Here is a 23,969-nt window from a genome sequence, read left to right on the forward strand (position 1 = left end):
TTCACAAAAGTACTGAACCTTTCTATTTTCATGGCTTCTACAGATTGTAAATAGATTTTTTTTTTTTTTGCTAAAAGTATTATTATATAATAGATTGATTGACTATGACTTTTCAGATCACCCAGTAGTGCTATCTGCAGCGTCAGCTCCAGGTAAATATTGCAATTCTTCAGCTGTTCCTGAACCTGTGACCAAAAACAAGCTACATATGGACGGTACCAAAACAAATTATCTAATGATTCTGCCTCTTCGCAGCAAAATCTGCAGAGCTGGGAAGGTTGTATCCAGCATATAAATAACATTCTATTGGTTGCAAGAATGTTGTATAATAATTTAAATTGAAAAATTCTACTTTTGGAATCTGGCATTGTTTTGCGTATCAGTTCCATATGCTGTGGAATCGGTACGTCAAAAATCTCTTCCCGACTTTTTTGCAATCTATATGTTACGGCTGTTCATTTTTTTGGTCCTTAAATTAAACTGGTATACTGTACTTTTTTTATTTTTCACAATTTTCTTATTATTAATGCATGTATTGATGTCTACATTCGTTTTTGCCACGTCTTTTCTATTACAGACACTTTACAGACTTTAATTATATTATGAAAGCATACAACAACAAAAAATATATAAAAAATATATAAACATTTTTTATTTCTTTGTTACTAATGTTGCTGTCCCCACTACAACAAAAATACACTTAAATACATGTAATTTTGTCCTTGAAACGTTTAATTGAAATACTGTAGAATTGCATTCATTCCTATGCTGGACTGCTCCTACTGGGGAGTGTCAAAATGGCTGACTGGTGGCTTCAAAGCCTCTCAATGGACAATACAATCATCAATCATTGTTGTTTCAGATCCATTCTGGTCTTTGTCCTTGAAGCTCATCAGAACATGTTTCTGTGTTGGAGGCTCTTCTGCCAGGCAGAAGGTGTTTAGGTCTGCCTTTTCTTCAGGCGCACAATGATTGTTTTCTTGATCTCATGACACCAAAATGCAACAAAAACAACAACAGTAACTTCAAAATGGTGGCTACATTACGAAGAGAAACCTTCCATGTAAAAACAACAACAGTAACTTCAAAATGGTGGCTACATTATGAAGAGAAACCTTCCATGTAAAAACAACAATAGTAACTTCAAAATGGTGGCTACATTATGAAGAGAAACCTTCCATGTAAAAACAACAACAGTAACTTCAAAATGGTGGCTACATTATGAAGAGAAACCTTCCATGTAAAAACAACAATAGTAACTTCAAAATGGTGGCTACATTATGAAGAGAAACCTTCCATGTAAAAACAACAATAGTAACTTCAAAATGGTGGCTACATTATGAAGAGAAACCTTCCATGTAAAAACAACAACAGTAACTTCAAAATGGTGGCTACATTATGAAGAGAAACCTTCTATGTAAGGTTTCATGTTGCCTATGTACTAGACTAGAGAACATAGACAAATATTTCATCTTTTCTGATGAAATACACAGGAACAGCGAGCTCCATCTTCACAAAATAAAATGATCAGAAAACCTTGAAAAACAGGAGACACACACAAGGCTATTTCTGTATTCACCAATATAGTCTGTACAATCCCCCCCCTACTCTGACTGAAAAAGTGATACATAAAATCAAAACAAATTTAAATAATGTCCTGACTTTTATGTTGATGTTCACTACATGACCAATGATGTGGACACCTGCTCGTCGAACATCTCATTCCAAAATCATGGGCATTAATATGGAGTTGGTCCCCTCCCTTTGCTGCTATAACAGCCTCCACTCTTCTGGGAAGGCTTTTCACTAGATGTTGGAACATTGCTGCGGGGACTTGCACCATTCAGCCACAAGAGCATTCGTGAGGTCGGGCACTAATGTTGGGCGATTAGGCCTGGCTCGCAGTCGGCGTTCCAAATTCATCCCAAAGGTACTCGATGTGGTTGAGGTCAGGGCTCTGTGCAGGCCAGTCAAGTTCTTCCACACCTAACTTGACAAACCATTTCTGTATGGACTTCGCTTTGTGCACGGGGGCATTGTCATGCTGAAACAGGAAAGGGCCTTCCCTAAACTGTTGCCACAAAGTTGGAAGTACAGAATCTTCTAGAATGTCATTGTATGCTGTACCGTTAAGATTTCCCTTCACTGGAACTAAGGGGCCTAGCACGAACCATGAAAAACAGCCCCAGACCATTATTTCTCCTCCACCAAACTTTACAGTTGGCACTATGCATTCGGGTAGGTAGCGTTCTCTCCAAACCCAGATTCGTCCGTCGGACTGCCAGATGGTGAATCGTGATTCATCACTCTAGAGAACGCGTTTCCACTGCTCCAGAGTCCAATGGCGGCGAGTTTTATGTCACTCCAGCCGACGCTTGGCATTGCACATGGTGATCTTAGGCTTGTGTGCGGCTGCTCGGCCATGGAAACCCATTTCACGAAGCTCCCGGCGAACAGTGCTTGTGTTGACGTTGCTTCCAGAGACAGTTTGGAATTTGGTTGTCAGTGTTACAGACAATTTTTACGCGCTACGCGCCTCAGCACTCAGCGGTCCCTTTCTGTGATCTTGTATGGCCTACCAGTTCGTAGGCCATACAACTTACAGTTGACCGGGGCAGCTCTAGCAGGGCAGAAATTTGATGAACTGACTTGTTGGAAAGGTGGCATCCTATGACGGTGCCACATTGAAAGTCACTGAGCTCTTCAGTAAGGCCATTCTACTGCCAATGTTTGTCTATGTCGATTGCATGGCTGTGTGCTCAATTTTATACACCTGTCAGCGACAGGTGTGGCTGAAATAGCTGAATTCACTAATTTGAAGGGGTGTCCACATACTTTTGTTTATATAGGTTAACTTCCAGTTACCTTACACATCACCCATTATAGTAAAGCTGAGTGGAGTTTTTTACATACCGGGATGGCTGACAGGTTGGTTGACAGGTTGGTTGACTGGAGGGTTGACTGGTTGGTTGACTGGGTGATTGACAGGTTGGTTGACTGGTTGGTTGACTGGGTAATTGACAGGTTGGTTGACAGGTTGGTTGACTGGTTGGTTGACTGGGTGATTGACAGGTTGGTTGACTGGTTGGTTGACTGGGTGATTGACAGGTTGGTTAACTGGTTGGTTGACTGGATGGTTGACAGGTTGGTTGACTGGTTGATTGACAGGTTGGTTGACTGGTTGGTTGACTGGATGGTTGACTGGTTGGTTGACTGGTTGGTTGACTGGATGGTTGACTGGTTGGTTGACTGGTTGGTTGACTGGTTGGTTGACTGGATGGTTGACTGGTTGGTTGACAGGCTGGTTGACTGGATGGTTGACTGGTTGGTTGACTGGTTGGTTGACAGGTTGGTTGACTGGTTGATTGACTGGTTGGTTGACTGGTTGGTTGACAGGTTGGTTGACTGGTTGGTTGACTGGTTGGTTGACTGGATGGTTGACTGGATGGTTGACAGGTTGGTTGACTGGATGGTTGACAGGCTGGTTGACTGGATGGTTGACTGGTTGGTTGACTGGATGGTTGACTGGATGGTTGACTGGTTGGTTGACAGGTTGGTTGACTGGTTGGTTGACTGGTTGATTGACAGGTTGGTTGACTGGATGGTTGACAGGTTGGTTGACTGGTTGGTTGACTGGTTGGTTGACTGGTTGGTTGACTGGATGGTTGACTTGATGGTTGACTGGTTGGTTGACTGGATGGTTGACTGGATGGTTGACTGGTTGGTTGACTGGTTGGTTGACTGGTTGGTTGACTGGTTGGTTGACTGGATGGTTGACTGGATGGTTGACAGGTTGGTTGACTGGTTGGTTGACTGGTTGGTTGACAGGTTGGTTGACTAGTTGATTGACAGGTTGGTTGACTGGTTGGTTGACAGTTTGGTTGACTGGTTGGTTGACTGGATGGTTGACTGGATGGTTGACTGGATGGTTGACTGGTTGGTTGACTGGTTGGTTGACTGGATGGTTGACAGGTTGGTTGACTGGTTGGTTGACTGGTTGGTTGACTAGTTGGTTTACTGGATGGTTGACTGGTTGGTTGACTGGTTGGTTGACAGGAGGGTTGACTGAATGGTTGACTGGTTGGTTGACTGGATGGTTGACTGGTTGGTTGACTGGTTGGTTGACTGGTTGGTTGACAGTTTGGTTGACTGGTTGGTTGACTGGATGGTTGACTGGTTGGTTGACTGGATGGTTGACAGTTTGGTTGACTGGATGGTTGACAGGTTGGTTGACTGGTTGGTTGACTGGATGGTTGACCGTTTGGTTGACCGGTTGGTTGACTGATTGGTTGACTGGTTGGTTGACTGGTTGGTTGACAGGTTGGTTGACTGGATGGTTGGTTGACTGGTTGGTTGGTTGACAGGTTGGTTGACAGGTTGGTTGACTGGTTGGTTGACTGGTTGGTTGACTGGTTGGTTGACTGGTTGGTTGACTGGATGGTTGACAGGTTGGTTGACTGGTTGGTTGACTGGTTGGTTGACAGTTTGGTTGACAGTTTGGTTGACTGGTTGGTTGACTGGTTGGTTGACTGGTTGGTTGACTGGTTGGTTGACTGGATGGTTGACTGGTTGGTTGACAGGTTGGTTGACTGGTTGGTTGACTGGTTGGTTGACAGTTTGGTTGACTGGTTGGTTGACTGGATGGTTGACTGGTTGGTTGACAGGTTGGTTGACTGGTTGGTTGACTGGTTGGTTGGTTGACAGTTTGGTTGACTGGTTGGTTGACTGGTTGGTTGACTGGATGGTTGACTGGTTGGTTGACTGGTTGGTTGACAGGTTGGTTGACTGGTTGGTTGACTGGTTGGTTGACTGGTTGGTTGACTGGTTGGTTGGTTGACTGGTTGGTTGACTGGGTAGTTGACTGGTTGGTTGACTGGTTGGTTGACTGGTTGGTTGACTGGTTGGTTGACTGGGTCTCACCTCAGATGACAGCCCCTTCCCTTTATAGTGCATTACATCTGACAGGGTCCAATAGGTCTCACCCCCTGTGACTATCCCCCTGAGGCTGGTGAGGTGCTGAGATGGGAGTAGTGTAGGCTGGTGGAAACCCCAAAGCTATCTGCTAATGTGTGAGACTCGGTCATCCGGTAAGAGTTTCTGTCTAAACTACATTACGGTAGATCCTCTGCCCCAGTCATTAATAACCTCTACGGGATCTCCTTCCGTGGTCCCCCCACTGCTCTTAAATGCAAGTAAAACTAAATGCATGCTCTTCAACCGATCGCTGCCCACACCCGCCCGCCTGTCTAGCATCACTACTCTGGACGGTTCTGACTTAGAATATGTGAACAACTACAAATACCTAGGTGTCTGGTTAGACTGTAAACTCTCCTTCCAGACTCACATTAAGCATCTCCAATCCAAAATTAAATTTAGAATCGTCTTCCTATTTCGCAACAAAGCCTCCTTCACTTATGCTGCTAAACATACCCTCGTAAAACTGACTATCCTACCAATCCTCGACTTCGGCGATGTCATAAACAAATTAACCTCCAACACTCTATTCAGCAAACTGGATGCAGTCTATCACAGTGCCATCCGTTTTGTCACCAAAGCCCCATATACCACCCACCACTGCGACCTGTTTGCTCTCGTTGGCTGGCTCTCGCTTCATATTCGTCGCCAAACCCACTGGCTCCAGGTCATCTATAAGTCTTTGCTAGGTAAAGCCCCGCCTTATCTCACCTCACTGGTCACCATAGCAACACCCACTCGTAGCACGCGCTCCAGCAGGTATATTTCACTGGTCATCCCCAAAGCCAACTCCTCATTGGCCGCCGTTCCTTCCAGTTCTCTGCTGCCAATGATTGGAACGAAAGCACCAGCTGTCAGAGCAGCTTACTGATCATTGCACCTGTACACAGCCCATCTGTAAATAGCCCACCCAACTACCTCATCCTCATATTGTTATTTATTTATTTTTTGCTCCTTTGCACCCCAGTATCTCTACTTGCACATATCATCTTCTGCACATCTATCACTCCAGTGTTTGCCTTTACCTCCCTTATCTTAATACATGCTACAAATCCCATTTTATTGCTGTAGTCAGATATAAAAAAATATATATCTCATTTGATAATCACCATCTCTCTCTATGATACTGTGTGCAACAGTGTCTCATTTTACCTCCTAATATTCCAGTCAGGCTAATTCCAGGATCAGAATATGATATATATTCCCCTTGTAAATAGAAGAATGGGACTTCCTGTGGGGTTTACTTGGTAGTAGATATGCCCCTATAGGTTGATACCGCTATGCAAACTTTCCAAGGGTCATGTGACTTCCAGTTCTGTGTCACTAACCTTGTTTTTATCAGAAACCACATCAGACACTGGCTGCTAATTGGACAGTGTGTCGTGTGTGTCAGTGAGAAAGAGAGGAAAGGAGGGCGGGAGAGTAATAGAAGAGTCAGAGAGAGAGAGAGAGAGAGAGAGAGAGAGAGAGGGAGAGAGAGAGAGAGAGGTGGGAGAGAGAGAGAGAGAGAGAGAGAGAGAGAGAGAGAGAGAGAGAGAGAGAGAGAGAGAGAGAGAGAGAGAGAGAGAGAGAGAGAGAAAGAGTTCTTACTCATTAAGCGATCGACCAAGTTCAGCTAAGCCCACACTCTCTCTCTCTCTGCTGCACACACACGCGCTCACACAGCGGTACACACACATCGATACAGACACAAACAGAAAGCAGAAGTGGAGAGAGGCTCTGTATTTGGGGCGACGTGGTTGGTTATGGCTCATGGTTCTGACAGTAATGATTCCAGTTATGCCAAGTCCCCTTCGCCAGCGAGTAGCAGGCAGGTAAGGAGATTCTCTCTCTCTCTCTCTCTCTCTCTCTCTCTCTCTCTCTCTTTCCTCTTCTCCCTTATTATTTTGTATTTTCTTTCACTGTTGTTGCAGTGTGTATTCAGTCAAGAAGTGTTATCATTAGGATATTAAGACATAGACAGGTAGGGGCACCTTTTCTATCCTCTTCTGTCTCTCTGTCGCTGTCTCTCTGTCTCTGTCTCTGTCACTCTCTGTCTCTGTCTCTCGCTGTCTCTCTGTCTCTCCATCGCTGTCTCTCTGTCTCTGTGTCTCTCTCTCTCTCTCTCTCATAACATGTATTCAGTCATGAAGTGTTATCATTGTTATGTTGAGACATGGTAGATGACTGGTTTGTACATCAGCTCGGATGGGGCATTATAATCACCTTTTCATTAATATATTGTTGAGGTTTCATACATCACCATCAATCGACTGGTCATTTAAGACAGGTTTGGGGTGCACGTTTTGTTTGTCCCTGGCACTATACAGCTGATTCAGATAATCAACTAATCATCAAGCTTTGACTATTTGAATCAGCTGTGTAGTGCTAGAGCATAAACCAAAACGTGCATCCCTTGGGTTCCCCAGGACAGAGATTGTTGGGTTCCCCAGGGTTCCCCAGGACAGAGTTTGTTGGGTTCCCCAGGGTTCCCCAGGACAGAGTTTGTTGGGTTCCCCAGGACAGAGTTTGTTGGGTTCCCCAGGGTTCCCCAGGACAGAGTTTGTTGGGTTCCCCAGGACAGAGTTGTTGGGTTCCCCAGGGTTCCCCAGGACAGAGTTTGTGTTCTTCCATAGTGTTTAGATTCTTATTGGAATGTAGACTCATGTAGACTCATGTAGACTCATGTAGAATAATGCATGACAACACTGAAGAGTTTTCTTGATGACAATTATTTGTATAGTTAGGTGTGGCCTGGGAATCAAGGCCGTTTGATGAGCTGATAGACATCTGCTGAGAAAAGATGGGTCGGGTGGGTCTGACTCGTCAGTTCACACATCACCTCAGATCACGCCTTGTTTCATGTCCTGATCACGGTATCAGAACAGCTTTGTAGAAACGATGCGTCAGTCAAGTCACGCATCAAAGAGATGTCTCATCCTAGAACTGTCTCAATATTGGTATGCATGATTATACATTTTCAATCTACAATATCTACCGTATACTGGAATGAACCCTACTACTCCACCCATTTAGTGTAAGTTAGTTAGGGTGAGCGACAGTTAGCGTCCTGACAGGAAGATGACTGCCTCGTATCTCTCCCCAGGGCTCCTCAGACAACGTCAAGAAGGTAATGAGAAGAGAGAAGAACCGTATCGCTGCCCAGAAGAGCAGGATGAGACAGACCCAGAAGGCAGACAGTCTACACCTGGTGAGGATGACTACCCACAATGCAACACACCGACGCGTGCACCATGTCCGGCTATGAGTTAGGCTGACTACCCACAATGCAACACACCGATGCATGCACTATGTCTGGCTATGAGTTAGGCTGACTACCCACAATGCAACACACCGACGCATGCACCATGTCTGGCTATGAGTTAGGATGACTACCCACAATGCAACACACCGACGCATGCACCATGTCTGTCTATGAGTTAGGATGACTACCCACAATGCAACACACCGATGCATGCACCATGTCTGTCTATGAGTTAGGATGACTACCCACAATGCAACACACCGATGCATGCACCATGTCTGGCTATGAGTTAGGCTGACTACCCACAATGCAACACACATATCCTAGCACGACTGGGTCTGGCATGAGCAATTTAGCAGTGAGTCAGCTGTGCCCTGAATAAAACAAATAAACATTTCACCCGTACAGGAATCTTATAGTGTTTCAAAAAAGACTGTCTCCTTCTATAGCCTGGTCCCAGATCTGTTATCTCCTTCTATAGCCTGGTCCCAGACCTGTTGTTTCCTTCAATAGCCTGGTCCCAGATCAGTTTGTGCTCTTGCCAACTCCGTTGCTCATGGTCAAGCAAAACAAGGAGTGGGCATGATAGCACAAACAGACTGGTACTCACTGCTACAATTCAGAAACCGACTGGTACTCAGGCTACAAGTCAGTAACCGACTGGTTATGTAGTAATCAAACATTTTCAAGTCCTTCAAATCACGGGGACCATTTCCCCAGTGAACTACCACGATAAGGCTGTGTTGTTGGGAATCTGTGTTGGTCTGTGTTGGTCTGTGTGAGATGATATTGACACGGTGCTGCCGATGGACCATGTGGCGATGTGTCATCATGGCTTCTGTTGGGCTCAACACTTGGGCTTGAGTCCCAGATAGCTCCCTACTCCCTATATAGTGCACTACGTATGATTCTGATAGCTACGAACTCTGGTCAAAATACGTGCACTGAATAGGGTGCCATTTGAGACGCTGCCGTGGCCAGATCTCTGCCTATGTGTGTTTGCTGTAGTGCTGAGAGTTTTCATTATCACGTGTGGGCGTCAGCAACCCAGAGACCAGCATTAATGATTATGGCACTGAATCTTAACATCAGAAATGGGTGTTTTGTCCTCCTGTTTTTACCTAGAATTCTCCACTGTGACAGTAGTTCTCTGTAGTGGTAGGCTGGTAGGATGGTAGGCTGGTAGGATGGTAGGATGGTAGACTGGTAGGATGGTAGGATGGTAGGCTGGTAGACTGGTAGGCTGGTAGGATGGTAGACTGGTAGGATGGTAGACTGGTAGGCTGGTAGGATGGTAGGATGGTAGGCTGGTAGACTGGTAGGATGGTAGGCTGGTAGGCTGGTAGGATGGTAGGATGGTAGGCTGGTAGGCTGGTAGGATGGTAGGATGGTAGACTGGTAGGATGGTAGGCTGGTAGGCTGGTAGGCTGGTAGGCTGGTAGGCTGGTAGACTGGTAGGCTGGTAGACTGGTAGGCTGGTAGGCTTGTAGCAATACCGCTCTACTCTAGTAGTTCTCTGTAGTGGTAGGCTGGTAGGCTGATAGGCTGATAGGCTGATAGGCTGGTAGACTGATAGGCTGGTAGGCTGGTAGGCTGGTAAGCTGGTAGGCTGGTAGGCTGGTAGGCTGGTAGCAATACCGCTCTACTCTAGTAGTTCTCTGTAGTGGTAGGCTGGTAGACTGGTAGGCTGGTAGGCTGGTAGACTGGTAGGCTGGTAGGCTGGTAGCAATACCGCTCTACTCTAGTAGTTCTCTGTAGTGGTAGGCTGGTAGGCTGGTAGACTGGTAGACTGGTAGACTGGTAGGCTGGTAGGCTGGTAGGCTGGTAGGCTGGTAGACTGGTAGGCTGTTAGCAATACCGCTCTACTCTAGTAGTTCTCTGTACCAGAGTAGCAGTAGCGATACGGCACGTGACTGGAGGTACTTGAGGTATAGTCAAAGTGAAAAAGCACAGTCACTTTCATTTCAACGTCTCTTTCTGTTGATCGACTGGCTGGCTGCAGAGTCGAGGTTTTAGTCACTGCCTTTCACTACTGTCGCTTGGTACAGTCTAGTAGAGAACACCTATTTCCGTTTGTAGAAGCTACAAATAAATGTAGCGTTAGCGGTCGGTGTTGCTGAAGAGAGGAGAGATTATCAATGGGATACCGTGCAGTTCATCTGGGGACACTGTCTTCATAAGGTCTACGGTGTCACGTCAAAATCAATGCATTTAGAGTCGATAGGAGACACCCATTCAACTCTAACGCTCGAGAAAATATGTCTGTCATTTAATAAAACGCAGGTGGGATATAGTTTTTCTTCTTCTCTCCAGTGGTTTAGAAAGACAATAACATTACTCTACAACTATTTAAAATAAAAAAAATAAAAAAATATTTTTTGTTGTTGTTGTTGCTCTGAGGTCCTCATGTATGTTTGTAGATGTTCCATTACAGTGTGGGGCCTGCACAGGGCCAGCTGAGCTTTGCGTGTTCGTGGGTGATGATGGCCTTTTACTCCCAGAGGCGTAGGAAGCTAAACAGGTTAGACAGAAATGCTCCACTTATTTGTTCCTCTAAAAGGTTGAGAGAGGGCCAGGGTTAGAGATGGGAAGATAGAGAGTGTTAGACTGTGTAGTATTACTGTCAGAGACAGGCCTGGGTAAACCCCAGTGCTCACGTCACTTAGGGTAACAACCCACTGACACGGGTCCTTTACCAGAAGTGACAGCCGTTCTCTCCCCTCTCCTGCCCACGGCTTTCTACTATACCTAATTTACACAGAAGAGAGAGAGAGCGAGAGAGAGTCTTCTGAATGACTTCTACTCAGGAAACAGGAAACGTGTCACAGTCAGGGAAAATTCTACTTCTTGTTTATCAAGCGAGTTGAAGAAACCATACAACCACAGAATACGCTGGGCCAATACTGGCCCCTCATGCTCTAGTGAAGCCTGGGCTGGGCCAATACTGGTCTGTCCCCCATCATGCTCTAGTAAGGCCTGGGCTGAGCCAATACTGGTCTGTCCCCCATCATGCTCTAGTAAGGCCTGGGCTGAGCCAATACTGGTCTGTCCCCCATCATGCTCTAGTGAGGCCTGGGCTGAGCCAATACTGGTCTGTCCCCCATCATGCTCTAGTGAGGCCTGGGCTGAGCCAATACTGGTCTGTCCCCCATCATGCTCTAGTGAGGCCTGGGCTGAGCCAATACTGGTGTGTCCCCCATCATGCTCTAGTGAGGCCTGGGCTGAGCCAATACTGGTGTGTCCCCCATCATGCTCTAGTGAGGCCTGGGCTGAGCCAATACTGGTGTGTCCCCCATCATGCTCTAGTGAGGCCTGGGCTGAGCCAATACTGGTCTGTCCCCCATCATGCTCTAGTAAGGCCTGGGCTGGGCCAATACTGGTGTGTCCCCCATCATGCTCTAGTGAGGCCTGGGCTGGGCCAATACTGGTCTGTCCCCCATCATGCTCTAGTGAGGCCTGGGCTGAGCCAATACTGGTCTGTCCCCCATCATGCTCTAGTAAGGCCTGGGCTGAGCCAATACTGGTCTGTCCCCCATCATGCTCTAGTGAGGCCTGGGCTGAGCCAATACTGGTGTGTCCCCCATCATGCTCTAGTGAGGCCTGGGCTGAGCCAATACTGGTCCGTCCCCCATCATGCTCTAGTAAGGCCTGGGCTGAGCCAATACTGGTCTGTCCCCCATCATGCTCTAGTGAGGCCTGGGCTGAGCCAATACTGGTCCGTCCCCCATCATGCTCTAGTGAGGCCTGGGCTGGGCCAACACATGGATAAGGCTCACAGAACTAGACCAGGTGGGATGGTTTACAGATAATGTAATCACATAGACTGGATCTACCAACCACCACCACCCACATCCTAGGTTTCCAGGTCGTTGACACTGAAATGCCATTTCTGCGCCCCCCCCCCAAAAAAAAATTGGAAGACCATTTGTTGACAAATTAATAAAATTGTCAAGGGGGATTCATTTTCTTTGAAGTTACAGAACAGACTGATGATGCCTCGGTTGTATAAAAAAAAAAGACGAAGGTCGATGTCCGTGCCCCCACGGAAATCTGATTAGCATAATACAAAAATCCCCATAGAAATCGATCAGTTTAAGCTAGAGATGTCAGTTTCTATTGGATTAGTATCATTCCACCACATCCGCCGATGTAACACTTCAGCATCTGCAGTGAAAGGTGACAGAGATAGAGCGGTGTTTGAGACATCCAGAAAATCGGTCTTCTCACAAAATCGTAATGAAGCGTTTCGAATGGAAAGATGACACTCTCACCAACACAATGGTGTTCTCTGTTTTGCTCTATGGCGTCTTGGGTCCCGTCTGAAGTCGGTACAGCCAATCTGCCAACTTCTGTCTGTAGCATCCCAACAGTTTGAGCTACACACTCATATGACCCCTCTGTGGAAAGGTGAGGCTCTCAGGAACACGTACATGTTGGTTTTTCTCTAAGACATCCACAGGCCTCACCAGACTCGTCTGAAGGTCCCCTGGTACCAGTAGAAAAAAATGAATGGAAAAATATATGGATACTGTTCCCTGAAAAAAAAAAGAAGCCAAATAACATTTTTGATCAAATAATTTTTTCTATATTTTTTGGGGGATACTTCCAAGGGTCTTAAAATTCGAAATCAAATAGCAAAATTATCCTTGGTATGACCTTCTTAAAACCATTATATATAGCTTACTAGAACACCCCTCTGACTGTTTAGTTCCAAAAATAAGGGATTAAATACATGTAAAAAAAAAAATATATATATATATATACAATAAAACATGTTTCTTGATCTTATATTTTTGGAGGTGACTTACTGTAAAGCTGGCTGGGTTACTGTAAAGCTGGCTGGGTTACTGTAAAGCAGGCTGAGTTACTTTAAAGCAGGCTGGGTTACTGTAAAGCTGGCTGGGTTACTGTAAAGCTGGCTGAGTTACTGTAAAGCAGGCTGGGTTACTGTAAAGCAGGCTGGGTTACTTTAAAGCAGGCTGAGTTACTTTAAAGCAGGCTGGGTTACTGTAAAGCTGGCTGGGTTACTGTAAAGCTGGCTGGGTTACTGTAAAGCTGGCTGGGTTACTGTAAAGCTGGCTGGGTTACTGTAAAGCAGGCTGGGTTACTGTAAAGCAGGCTGGGTTACTTTAAAGCAGGCTTAGTTACTTTAAAGCTGGCTGGGTTACTGTAAAGCAGGCTGAGTTACTGTAAAGCTGGCTGGGTTACTGTAAAGCAGACTGGGTTACTGTAAAGCAGGCTGGGTTACTTTAAAGCAGGCTTAGTTACTTTAAAGCTGTCTGGGTTACTGTAAAGCTGGCTGGGATACTGTAAAGCAGGCTGGGTTACTGTAAAGCTGGCTGGGTTACTGTAAGGCAGGCTGGGTTACTGTAAAGCACTTTTGATACCTGGTGATGTAAAGCAGCATTTATACATACATTTGATTGATTGATTGGTTTCTGTGGTTTCAGGAGAGTGAGAACCTAGAGAAGGAGAACGCAGCTCTGAGGAAGGAGGTGAAGAGACTAACAGAAGAGGCCAAGTATCTCTCCTCCGTCCTGACTACCCATGAGCCTCTCTGCACCGGCCTGGCCCCTCAGACGACCCATGGCCTCCTGTACTCCCCGCATCATCACTCCGTCTCCCCCCACCACCACGGGAGCAGTGCCTTTCACCAGCAGCACAGTATTGCTGTGTCTCACTACCAGCACTGATCACCACAGACCAACAAGGGGGACTGGAGAGAAGCTGGAGACGTTTAGTGACCTTGGTACACTATGGCACCCTATTTACTTAGTAGTGCACTACTTTTAACCAGAGCCCTATGTGTCAAAAAGTCGTGTACTATATAGAGCCACTTGAACAGAATGGGTAGAGTAAAATGACTTCCGAACCCATCTCTACGACGTGACTATAGAGTCAATCAATGTATGGACAATGCAAATAGTCCATGTCTAACTGTAGGACAGAAAACCCAACATGATCGCGATACCAGAACACCAGTTTGTGGAAATGTTTCTTGTCCTCTATTCATACAATGATGAATGATAAAAATGATTGTTTTACATGTTTTTTAAAAAGTTTTTTTTATTTTTTATTTTATTCTTTTGTATATAACATTTGATCCCTTCAATCTTGGAGGTTACAGTGTTTGTGTGCATTGCTCTTGTGTCAGTTGTAAATTTGACCTTTTTAAATATTCGAAGTAACGCTGAAGTGTATCACTGGTCCTACTTTTTTTTTCAACAGTTTTGTTATTTTAGTGTTTATTGGCCAAAAAAAAAAAAATGTAATAGTGCAATTGTTTTACTTGAAATACTCAGGATACAATCCCACATCGTAGATGATAACAACAGGTTATTTGTGATGGAGGTAGAAGGGCATTTGATCAAATTGTGCTTTAATGACTCCAATGATGTTGAAAATTTTATTGTCAAAACAAACAATGCTGCTTTTCTATTTTGATACCAACACATGTATTATCTGCATCATGTAAGTGCTATCTGACAACCAGACAATCACTTTGATAACGAAATCATCACGTTAATCTGTATGATCGTTAGGTGGCGCTGTGTACCTATAAGTAACGGTAAAGTAACGGTAAAGCATTGTCTCTATTGTCAATCTATGTGGTCGCTAGGTGGCGCTGTGTATTTGTAAGGTACTCGATTGTTCATCTATATGGTCGCTAGGTGGCGCTGTGTACCCATAAGTAAAGGTAAGGTACAGTAAAGCATTGTATGCTACAATAGGAATGTTTATCTGATTGCACTGAGACAGGAGGACTTACACTGTCTTTAGTTTACCATAAGTAGTGATTGTACTTTTTAAATATTTTCTGTTGTATTGAAACTTAAAAAAAATATATATATCTATATATATGTGTGTTGTCTTACTGTACATTTAGAAGTAAAGTTACAATGCAAATGCAAATAGTGACGTTGAGATGAGCCTCATGTTTTTAGGCCAAGGCTTGCTTACATTTTCATGTTAAATGTTTTGTTGTTTGCATTTGTCGAGAAGGAACCTGGAAGTAAGCATTTTCGTCGGACGTGTATACCACGTGTGTGCTGTACGTACGTGTCGACTCATGAAACTAACACGATCAATTGTATTGTAATTCCAGATCCATATTATATTCCTGGGTCAGTGGATAGTGTGTTGTGTAACTTATGCCACCAACAACAAAAATAGCATTTTGGCATTGATAGTGAAATAATTTTAGTTTGTAGAATATATATATATATATATATATTATAACAGACTAAATTATTGAACTATCAATGCCAAAAATGCTATTTTTCTATGTATATCTGAGGGCGGGGGACCACAGCAGTCGGTTGTTGGTTGATGTCCACACCCGGGGACATCAGTGCCACATTTCAACACCGACGGCGGTGAGGGGTCAATGTGTGGGGGTCACTGGTTGGTACCACGTGGTGACGTAAAACCGGCGTTTACATTGGACATTTGATACTTCGCGCGTCATACGTTATGTTGAGACATTTTTTAGGGCTAAATAGTTTTGTATATTGAGTTCAAACTGCTTGTGAAAGTAGACTACTGTTTTGTCAACTCCAACACACTAGGAAGTGAAGGAAGTGAGGCTAACTTGTAATGTAGCTAGGCTTGACTGGGGTGTCTTAAAATCCTTTGCACGAACGTCGAATAATTTCCTGGTTTCTCTAACTAACTTCATTTTTTATCTCAGGGAATGTATTTTCTTTAAACGACTATGTACTAACGTGGCATAATAAATAGAAGCTTGGCTTAAATGTACCAAAACGATAGTTTCAAACTATCTTGGAGCTGTCATAGATAACGTTAGTCGGGCTACTCTGAACTCTCACTAAAATGTAACAGAAATACGTGTCTGTATTGTATTCACCAGCACGTCGTTGAATAAACGTAAGCTACAATATGAGCAACGGAAAACCCTCCTTGGTTGATGGCGAAATCAACGACAATGAAAATGTGTCGGATTTGGAAAAAAAAAAAATGTTGTCTGCCGGAGACAGCGAGGAGGTGCGCCTGGAGAACAATATACAACTCAACCGGAACGGCGACGATACAACCCAAACCATCAAACTATACAAACGACGATGGTTCATCGTGTTGCTGTTCAGCTCGTATTCTCTCTGTAACTCGTTTCAATGGATCCAGTACGGAATTATCAACAACATTTTCATGAGGTTCTACGGGGTAGAGTCTTTCACTATAGATTGGATGTCTATGATATACATGTTGACTTACATTCCCTTCATATTCCCAGTCACCTGGCTACTGGATAAGAAGGGTCTCCGTATTATTGCGCTGGTGGCTACGGCCATGAATTGTGCGGGGACTTGGATCAAGGTGACAAGCGTGAGACCTGATCTGTTTGCGGTGACCATGCTCGGACAGTTCTGTTGCTCCCTTGCACAAGTATTTATCCTCGGGATGCCGTCGAAGATCGCCTCGGTGTGGTTCGGATCGGAGGAAGTGTCCACCGCTTGCTCCATCGGGGTCTTCGGGAACCAGGTATGCTATGTAGTCTAACGTCCAATAAGTTAAAAAGTAATTACTAATATAACTATTTGATTATACAATTACAATGTAATGTCTTATTTATTTAGTCAGTTATCTGAATGTCCCAGATTTAGTCCATCTAGGTGTCTATTTGACCCAGTTGCGCAATTACGCACGACTCAAGCCACTACTGGCCTATGTTGGTCATCTCTCATCCTCGGCCCTCAAAGGTGGAAGGTCAATGTCATCACATACTTCAGAGAGTATTCACACCCCTTGACTTTTTCCACATTTTGTTGTGTTACAGCCTGAACTGAACATTTATTAAAATGAGATGTTGTGTTACTGGTTTAAACACACTAACCTCATAATGTCAAAGTGGAATTATGTTTTTAGAAATGTTTACAAATGAATTAAAAACGGAAAGCTGAAATGTCTTGAGTAAATAACTATTCAATCCTTTGGTTATGGCCTAAATAAATTCAGGAGTAAAAATGTGTTTAACAAGTCACATAATAAGTTGCTTGGATTCACTCTGTGTGCAATAATAGTGTTTAATATGATTTTTGAATGACTACCTCATCTCAGTACCCCACACATTACAATTATATGTAAGGTCCTTCTGTCCAGCAATGACTTTCATACACAGATTCAACCACAAAGACCAGGGAGGTTTTCCAATGCCTCGCAAAGAAGAGAACCTATTGGTAGATGGGTAAAAATAAAAAAGCAGACATTGAACATCCCTTTGAAGGTGAAGGTATTAAAAAAAATAAAAAATAAAAAATAATATATATATATATATATATATATATATTAACCCCTTTTTCTCCCCAATTTCGTGGTATCCAATTGCTAGTTACAGTCAGTGGAGTAAAGTACTTAAGTAAAAAATACTTTAAAGTACTACTTAATTGGTGACAAGCTTTTGATACTGTTAACCATGAGATTCTCATTTCAAAATTGTCCAAGTTCAACTTTTCCCCCGATGCCTTGAGATGGATGAAATCATACCTTGAAGGCAGAACTCTGTGTCAGAGCGAGCAATGAGCTGTCACCCACTCTTAGCTATGATGTGGGCGTGCCCCAAGGGTCAATACTGGGGCCCCTCCTGTTCAGCCTGTACATTAATGATCTGCCTTCTGTCTGTACTGGGTCTGTAGTTCAACTGTATGCAGATGATACAGTGATATATGTGCAAAGAGCAAACAACAAGCTGCACAAGAACTCACTACTGTAATGGTCCAGGTTACAAAGTGTCTCACTACTGTAATGGTCCAGGTTACAAAGTGGCTCAGTGACTCGTGTTTGCATCTCAATGTGAAAAAAACAGTTTGCATGTTCTTCACAAAGAGGGCAACAGATGCTACTGAGCCAGATGTCTATGTGTCAGGGGAGAAGCTCCAGCTGGTATCTGATGCTACTGAGCCAGATGTCTATGTGTCAGGGGAGAAGCTCCAGCTGGTATCTGATGCTACTGAGCCAGATGTCTATGTGTCAGGGGAGAAGCTCCAGCTGGTATCTGATGCTACTGAGCCAGATGTCTGTGTGTCAGAGGAGAAGCTCCAGGTGGTATCTGATGCTACTGAGCCAGATGTCTATGTGTCAGGGGAGAAGCTCCAGGTGGTATCTGATGCTACTGAGCCAGATGTCAATGTGTCAGGGGAGAAGCTCCAGCTGGTATCTGATGCTACTAAGCCAGATGTCTATGTGTCAGGGGAGAATCTCCAGGTGGTATCTGATTATAATTACCTTGGCATCATACTTGATTCCAACCTCTCTTTTAAATAGCAGGTGAAAAAGGTAATTCAGACAACCAAATTCAACCTAGCTAATTTCCGATTTATACAAAATTGTTTGACTACAGAGGTAGCGAAACTGTACTTCAAATCTATGATACTCCTCCACTTAACATACTGCTTGACTAGTTGGGCCCAAGCTTGCTGTACACCATTAAAACCTATTCAGTCTGTCTACAAACAGGCTCTCAAAGTGCTTGATAGGAAGCCCAATAGCCATCATCACTGTTACATCCTCAGAAAGCATGAGCTCCTGAGTTGGGAAAATCTTGTGCAATACACCGACGCATGTCTTGTATTCAAGATCCTAAATGGCCTGGCTCCCCCTCCACTCAGTATTTTTGTTAAACAGAAAACCCAGACTTATGGCAGCAGATCCACAAGGTCTGCCATGAGAGGTGACTGTATAGTTCCCTTGTGGAAAAGCACCTTTAGTAAATCTGTTTTCTCTGTGAGAGCTTCCCATGTCTGGAATACACTGCCATCAGACACACGTAACTGCACCACATATCACACTTTCACAAAATGCTTGAAGACCTGGCTAAAGGTCAATCAGATTTGTGAACATAATCCCTAGCTGTGTGTTGCCGCTTTCCATGTCTGTTGTCTGTAACTTGTGAGGTGTGGAAACACTTTGTTGCTTTTATGAATTTTGTCTTACTGCTTTTTGTTCTAGGTTGCTCTGTCTGTATGCTACATCTTGCTTGTCCTATGTTGCTCTGTCTGTATGCTACGTCTTGCTTGTCCTATGTTGCTCTGTGTGTGCTCACTGCTCAATGATTGTTTATATTGTAATTATTTTTAATAACCTACCCAGGGACTGCGGTTGAAAATTAGCCGGCTGGCTAAAACCGGCACTTTTACTGAAACGTTGATTAATGTGCACTGTCCCTGTAAAAATGAACTCAACTCAAGTCGTTTTTTGTGGTATCTGTACTAGAGGTCAACCGATTATGATTTTTCAACGCCGATACCCATACCGATTATTGGATGACCAAAAAAGCCGATACCGATTAATCGGCCGATTTTATAATAAAAACAAGAGGGGAAAAAAGGTATTTATTTGTAATAATGACAATTACAACAATACTGAATGAACACTTATTTTAATTTAATATAATATAAAATCAATTTAGCCTCAAATAAATAATGAAACATGTTCAATTTGGTTTAAATAATGCAAAAACAAAGTGTTGGAGAAAAAAGTAAAAGTGCAATATGTGCCATGTAAAAAAGCTAACGTTTAAGTTCCTTGCTCAGAACATGAGAACATATGAAAGCTGGTGGTTCCTTTTAACATGAGTCTTCAATATTCCCAGGTAGGAAGTTTTAGGTTGTAGTTATTATAGGAATTATTGGACTATTTCTCTCTCAACCATTTGTATTTCATATACCTTTGACTATTGGATGTTCTTATTGGCACTTTAGTATTGCCAGTGTAACAGTATAGCTTCCATCCCTCTCCTCGCTCCTACCTGGGCTCGAACCAGGAACACATCGACAACAGCCACCCTCGAAGCAGCGTTACCCATGCAGAGCAAGGGGAACAACCACTCCAAGTCTCAGAGCGAGTGACGTTTGAAACGCTATTAGCGCGCACCCCGCTAACTAGCTAGCCATTTCACATCGGTTACAGCAGCCTAATCTCTGTGGAGTTGATAGGCTTGAAGCACAGCGAAGAGCTTCTGGCAAAACGCAGTAAAGTGCTGTTTGAATGAATGCTTACGAGCCTGCTGCTGCCTACCACCGCTCAGTCAGACTGCTCTATCAAATCATAGACTTAATTATAACATAACACACAGAAATTCGAGCCTTAGGTCATTAATATGGTCAAATCCGGAACCTTTCATCTCGAAAACAAAACGTTTATTCTTTCAGTGAAATACGGAACTGTTCCGTATTTTATCTAACGGGTGGCATCCATAAGTCTAAATATTCCTGTTACATTGCACAACCTTCAATGTTATGTCTTAATTACGTAAAATTCTGGCAAATTAGGCGGCCCAAACTGTTGCATATACACCGACTCTGCGTGCAATGAACGCAAGAGAAGTGACACAATTTCACCTGGTTAATATTGCCTGCTAACCTGGATTTCTTTTAGCTAAATATGCAGGTGTAAAAATATATACTTTTGTGTATTGATTTTAAGAAAGGCATTGATGTTTATGGTTAGGTACACATTGGAGCAACGATACGCACCGCATCGATTATATGCAACGCAGGACACGCTAGATAAACTAGTAATATCATCAACCATGTGTAGTTAACTTGTGATTATGATTGATTGTTTTTTATAAGATAAGTTTAATGCTAGCTAGCAACTTACCTTGGCTTCTACTGCATTCGCGTAACAGGCAGGCTCCTCGTGGAGTGTAATGTAATCAGGTGGTTAGAGCGTTGGACTAGTTAACTGTAAGGTTGCAAGATTGAATCCCCCGAGCTGACAAGGTAAAAATCTGCCGTTCTGCCCCTGAACGAGGCAGTTAACCCCACTGTTCCTAGGCCGTCATTGTAAATAAGAATGTGTTCTTAACTGACTTGCCTCGTTAAATAAAGGTAAAAAAAAAAAAAAAAGGCTAATCGGTGTTCAAAAATACCGATTTCCAATTGTTATGAAAACTTGAAATCGACCATTCCGATTAATCGGTCGACCTCTAATCTGTACTTTACTATTTATATTTTTGACTACTTTTATTTTAGAAAATAATGTAGTTTTTACTCCTTACATTTTTCCCTGACACCCAACAGTACTCATTACATGTTGAATGCTTAGCAGGACAGGAAAGTTGTCCAATTCACCCAATTATCAAGAAGACACGCGGTCATCCCTACTGCCTCTGATCTTGCAGACTCACTGAACACATGCATCTTTTGTAAATGAGGTCTGAGTGTGCACCTCTGGCTATCTGTAAATAAAATAAAAACAAGAGAATGGTGCTGTCTGGTTTGCTTAATATAGGAATTTGAAATTATTTATACTTTTACTTTTGATACTTAAGTATAGTTACAACCAGATACTTTTAACTCAAGTAGTATTTTATTGGGTGACTTTTACTTGAGTAACTTTCTATTAAGGTATCTATACTTTTACTCAAGTATGACAATTGGGTACTTTTTCCACCGTTGGTTACAGTCTTTTCTCATCGCTGCAACTCCCGTACGAACTCGGGAGAGGCGAAGTTCGAGAGCCGTGCGTCCTCCGAAACACAACCCAGCTAAGCCGCACTGCTTCTTGACACAAAGCCCGCTTAACCCGGAAGCCAGTCGCACCAATGTGTCGGAGAAAACACCGTACACCTGGCGTCCGTGTCAGCGTGCATTGCGCCCAGCCCGCCACAGGAGTCGCTAGTGCACGATGGGACAAGAACATCCCTGCCGGCCAAACCCTCCCCTAACCCGGACGATGCTGGGCCAATTGTGCGCCGCTCCATGGGTCTCCCGAACGCGGCCGGCTGCGACAGAGCCTGGACTCGAACCAGGATCTCTAGTGGCACAGCTAAACTGAGGATGGATCAACAACATTGTAGTTACTCCACAATAATGACCTAAATGACAGAGTGAAAAGAAGGAAGTCTGTACAGAATACAAATATTCCAAAACATGCATCCTGTTTGTAATAAGGCACACCACTAGGTTACCTGGGGCGGTGTTGGACTAGTAACCGAAAGGTTGCAAGATCGAATCTCCAAGCTGACAAGGTAAAAATGTCGTTCTGCCCCTGAACAAGGCAGTTAACCCACTGTTCCTAGGCCGTCATTGAAAATAAGAATTTGTTCTTATCTGACTTGCCTAGTTAAATAAAGGTAAAATACAAAAATAAAACTGCTAAAAATGTGGCAAAGAAATTAACTTTGTCCTGAATACAAAGGGTTATGTTTGGGGCAAATCCAACACATCACTGAGTACCACTCTTAATATTTTCAAGCATGGTGGTGGCTGCATCATGTTATGGGTATGCTTGTCATCAGAAGGGACTTGGGAGTTTTTTTTATGATAAGAAACGGAATACAGCTAAGCTTAGCACAGGCAAAACTCAAAAGGAAAACCTGAACGTCTGCTTTTCATCAGACCCTGGGAGATTGAGTTGAGTTTATTTATTTTTTACAGGGACAGTGCACATTAATCAACGTTTCAGTAAAAGTGCCGGTTTTAGCCAGCCGGCTAATTTTCAACCGCAGTCCCTGGGCAGGTTATTAAAAACAATTACAATATAGACAATAGCAACATAGAACAAGACATAGCATACAGACATAGCAACATAGGACAAGCAAGACGTAGCATAGACAGAGCAACATAGAACAAAAAGCAGCAAGACAAAATTCATAAAAGCAACAAAGTGTTTCCACACCTCACAAGTTACAGACAACAGACATGGAAAGCGGCAACACACAGCTAGGGATTATGTTCACAAATCTGATTGACCTTTAGCCATGTCTTCAAGCATTTTGTGAAAGTGTGATATGTGGTGCAGTTATGTGCGTCTGATGGCAGTGTATTCCAGACAGAAAAAGCGGATTTACTAAAGGTGCTTTTCCTTAGGGGAACTACACAGTCACGTCTCATGGCAGACCTTGTGGATCTGCTGCCATATGTTTGGGTTTTCTGTTTAACAAAAATACTGAGTGGAGGGGGAGCCAAGCCATTTAGGATCTTGAATACAAGACATGCATCGGTGTATTGCACAAGATTTTCCCAACTCAGGAGCTCATGCTTTCTGAGGATGTGACAGTGATGATGGCTATTGGGCTTCCTATCAAGCACTTTGAGAGCCTGTTTGTAGACAGACTGAATAGGTCTTACTGTTGTACAGCAAGCTTGGGCCCTAGTCAAGCAGTATGTTAAGTGGGGGAGTATCATAGATTTGAAGTACAGTTTTGCTACCTCTGTAGTCAAACAATTTCGTATAAATCGGAAATTAGCTAGGTTGAATTTGGTTATTTGAATTACCTTTTTCACATGCTTTTTAAAAGAGAGGTTGGAATCAAGTATGATGCCAAGGTAATTAAAATCAGATACCACCTGGAGCTTCTCCCCTGACACATAGACATCTGGCTCAGTAGCATCTGTTGCCCTCTTTGTGAAGAACATGCAAACAGTTTTTTTCACATTGAGATGCAAACACGAGTCACTGAGCCACTTTGTAACCTGGACCATTACAGTAGTGAGCCACTTTGTAACCTGGACCATTACAGTAGTGAGTTATTGTGCAGCTTGTTGTTTGCTCTTTGCATGCACATATATCACTGTATCATCTGCATACATTTGAACTTCAGACCCAGTACAGACAGAAGGCAGATCATTAATGTACAGGCTGAACAGGAGGGGCCCCAGTATTGACCCTTGGGGCACACCCACATCATAGCTAAGAGTGGGCGACAGCTCATTGCTCACTCTGACACACTGAGTTCTGCCTTCAAGGTATGATTTCATCCATCTCAAGGCATCGGGGGAAAAGTTGAACT

At 43.6% G+C, this 23,969-nt stretch overlaps 2 protein-coding genes across 5 annotated transcripts in view; both read left to right on the plus strand.

The window, feature by feature from the left end:
* Positions 1-6,509: 6,509 nt before the first annotated feature.
* LOC139555948 (basic leucine zipper transcriptional factor ATF-like) lies at positions 6,510-15,074 on the plus strand. The gene is made up of 3 exons (XM_071369355.1): positions 6,510-6,788; positions 8,060-8,164; positions 13,669-15,074. Exons 1-3 carry the CDS (start codon positions 6,720-6,722, stop codon positions 13,909-13,911), a joined length of 417 nt encoding a protein of 138 aa, XP_071225456.1. The 5' UTR covers positions 6,510-6,719; the 3' UTR covers positions 13,912-15,074.
* Positions 15,075-15,573: 499 nt separating this feature from the next.
* Positions 15,574-23,969, plus strand: part of LOC139556687 (choline/ethanolamine transporter flvcr2b-like) — a 67,971-nt gene continuing 59,575 nt past the window's right edge. For all 4 annotated transcript variants that reach the window (XR_011671166.1, XM_071370929.1, XM_071370930.1 and 1 more), the window contains exon 1: positions 15,574-16,717. Coding sequence is in view for 3 of the 4 variants with exons in the window: in XM_071370929.1 (XP_071227030.1) it covers positions 16,118-16,717 (600 nt within the window). In the remaining variant the exon portion in view is untranslated. The remainder of the gene's footprint in view (positions 16,718-23,969) is intronic.

Source organism: Salvelinus alpinus, chromosome 27 (genome assembly GCF_045679555.1).
Source record: "Salvelinus alpinus chromosome 27, SLU_Salpinus.1, whole genome shotgun sequence".
NCBI classification, from domain to species: domain Eukaryota; kingdom Metazoa; phylum Chordata; class Actinopteri; order Salmoniformes; family Salmonidae; genus Salvelinus; species Salvelinus alpinus.

Excerpts from the sequence above, each read along its gene's own strand:
- LOC139555948 (XM_071369355.1), top strand. The coding sequence starts at position 6,720 with ATGGCTCATGGTTCTGACAGTAATGATTCCAGTTATGCCAAGTCCCCT. Across the intron at positions 6,789-8,059 it reads CGCCAGCGAGTAGCAGGCAG|GGCTCCTCAGACAACGTCAA; the intron begins GTAAGGAGATTC and ends ATCTCTCCCCAG. Across the intron at positions 8,165-13,668 it reads AGGCAGACAGTCTACACCTG|GAGAGTGAGAACCTAGAGAA; the intron begins GTGAGGATGACT and ends CTGTGGTTTCAG.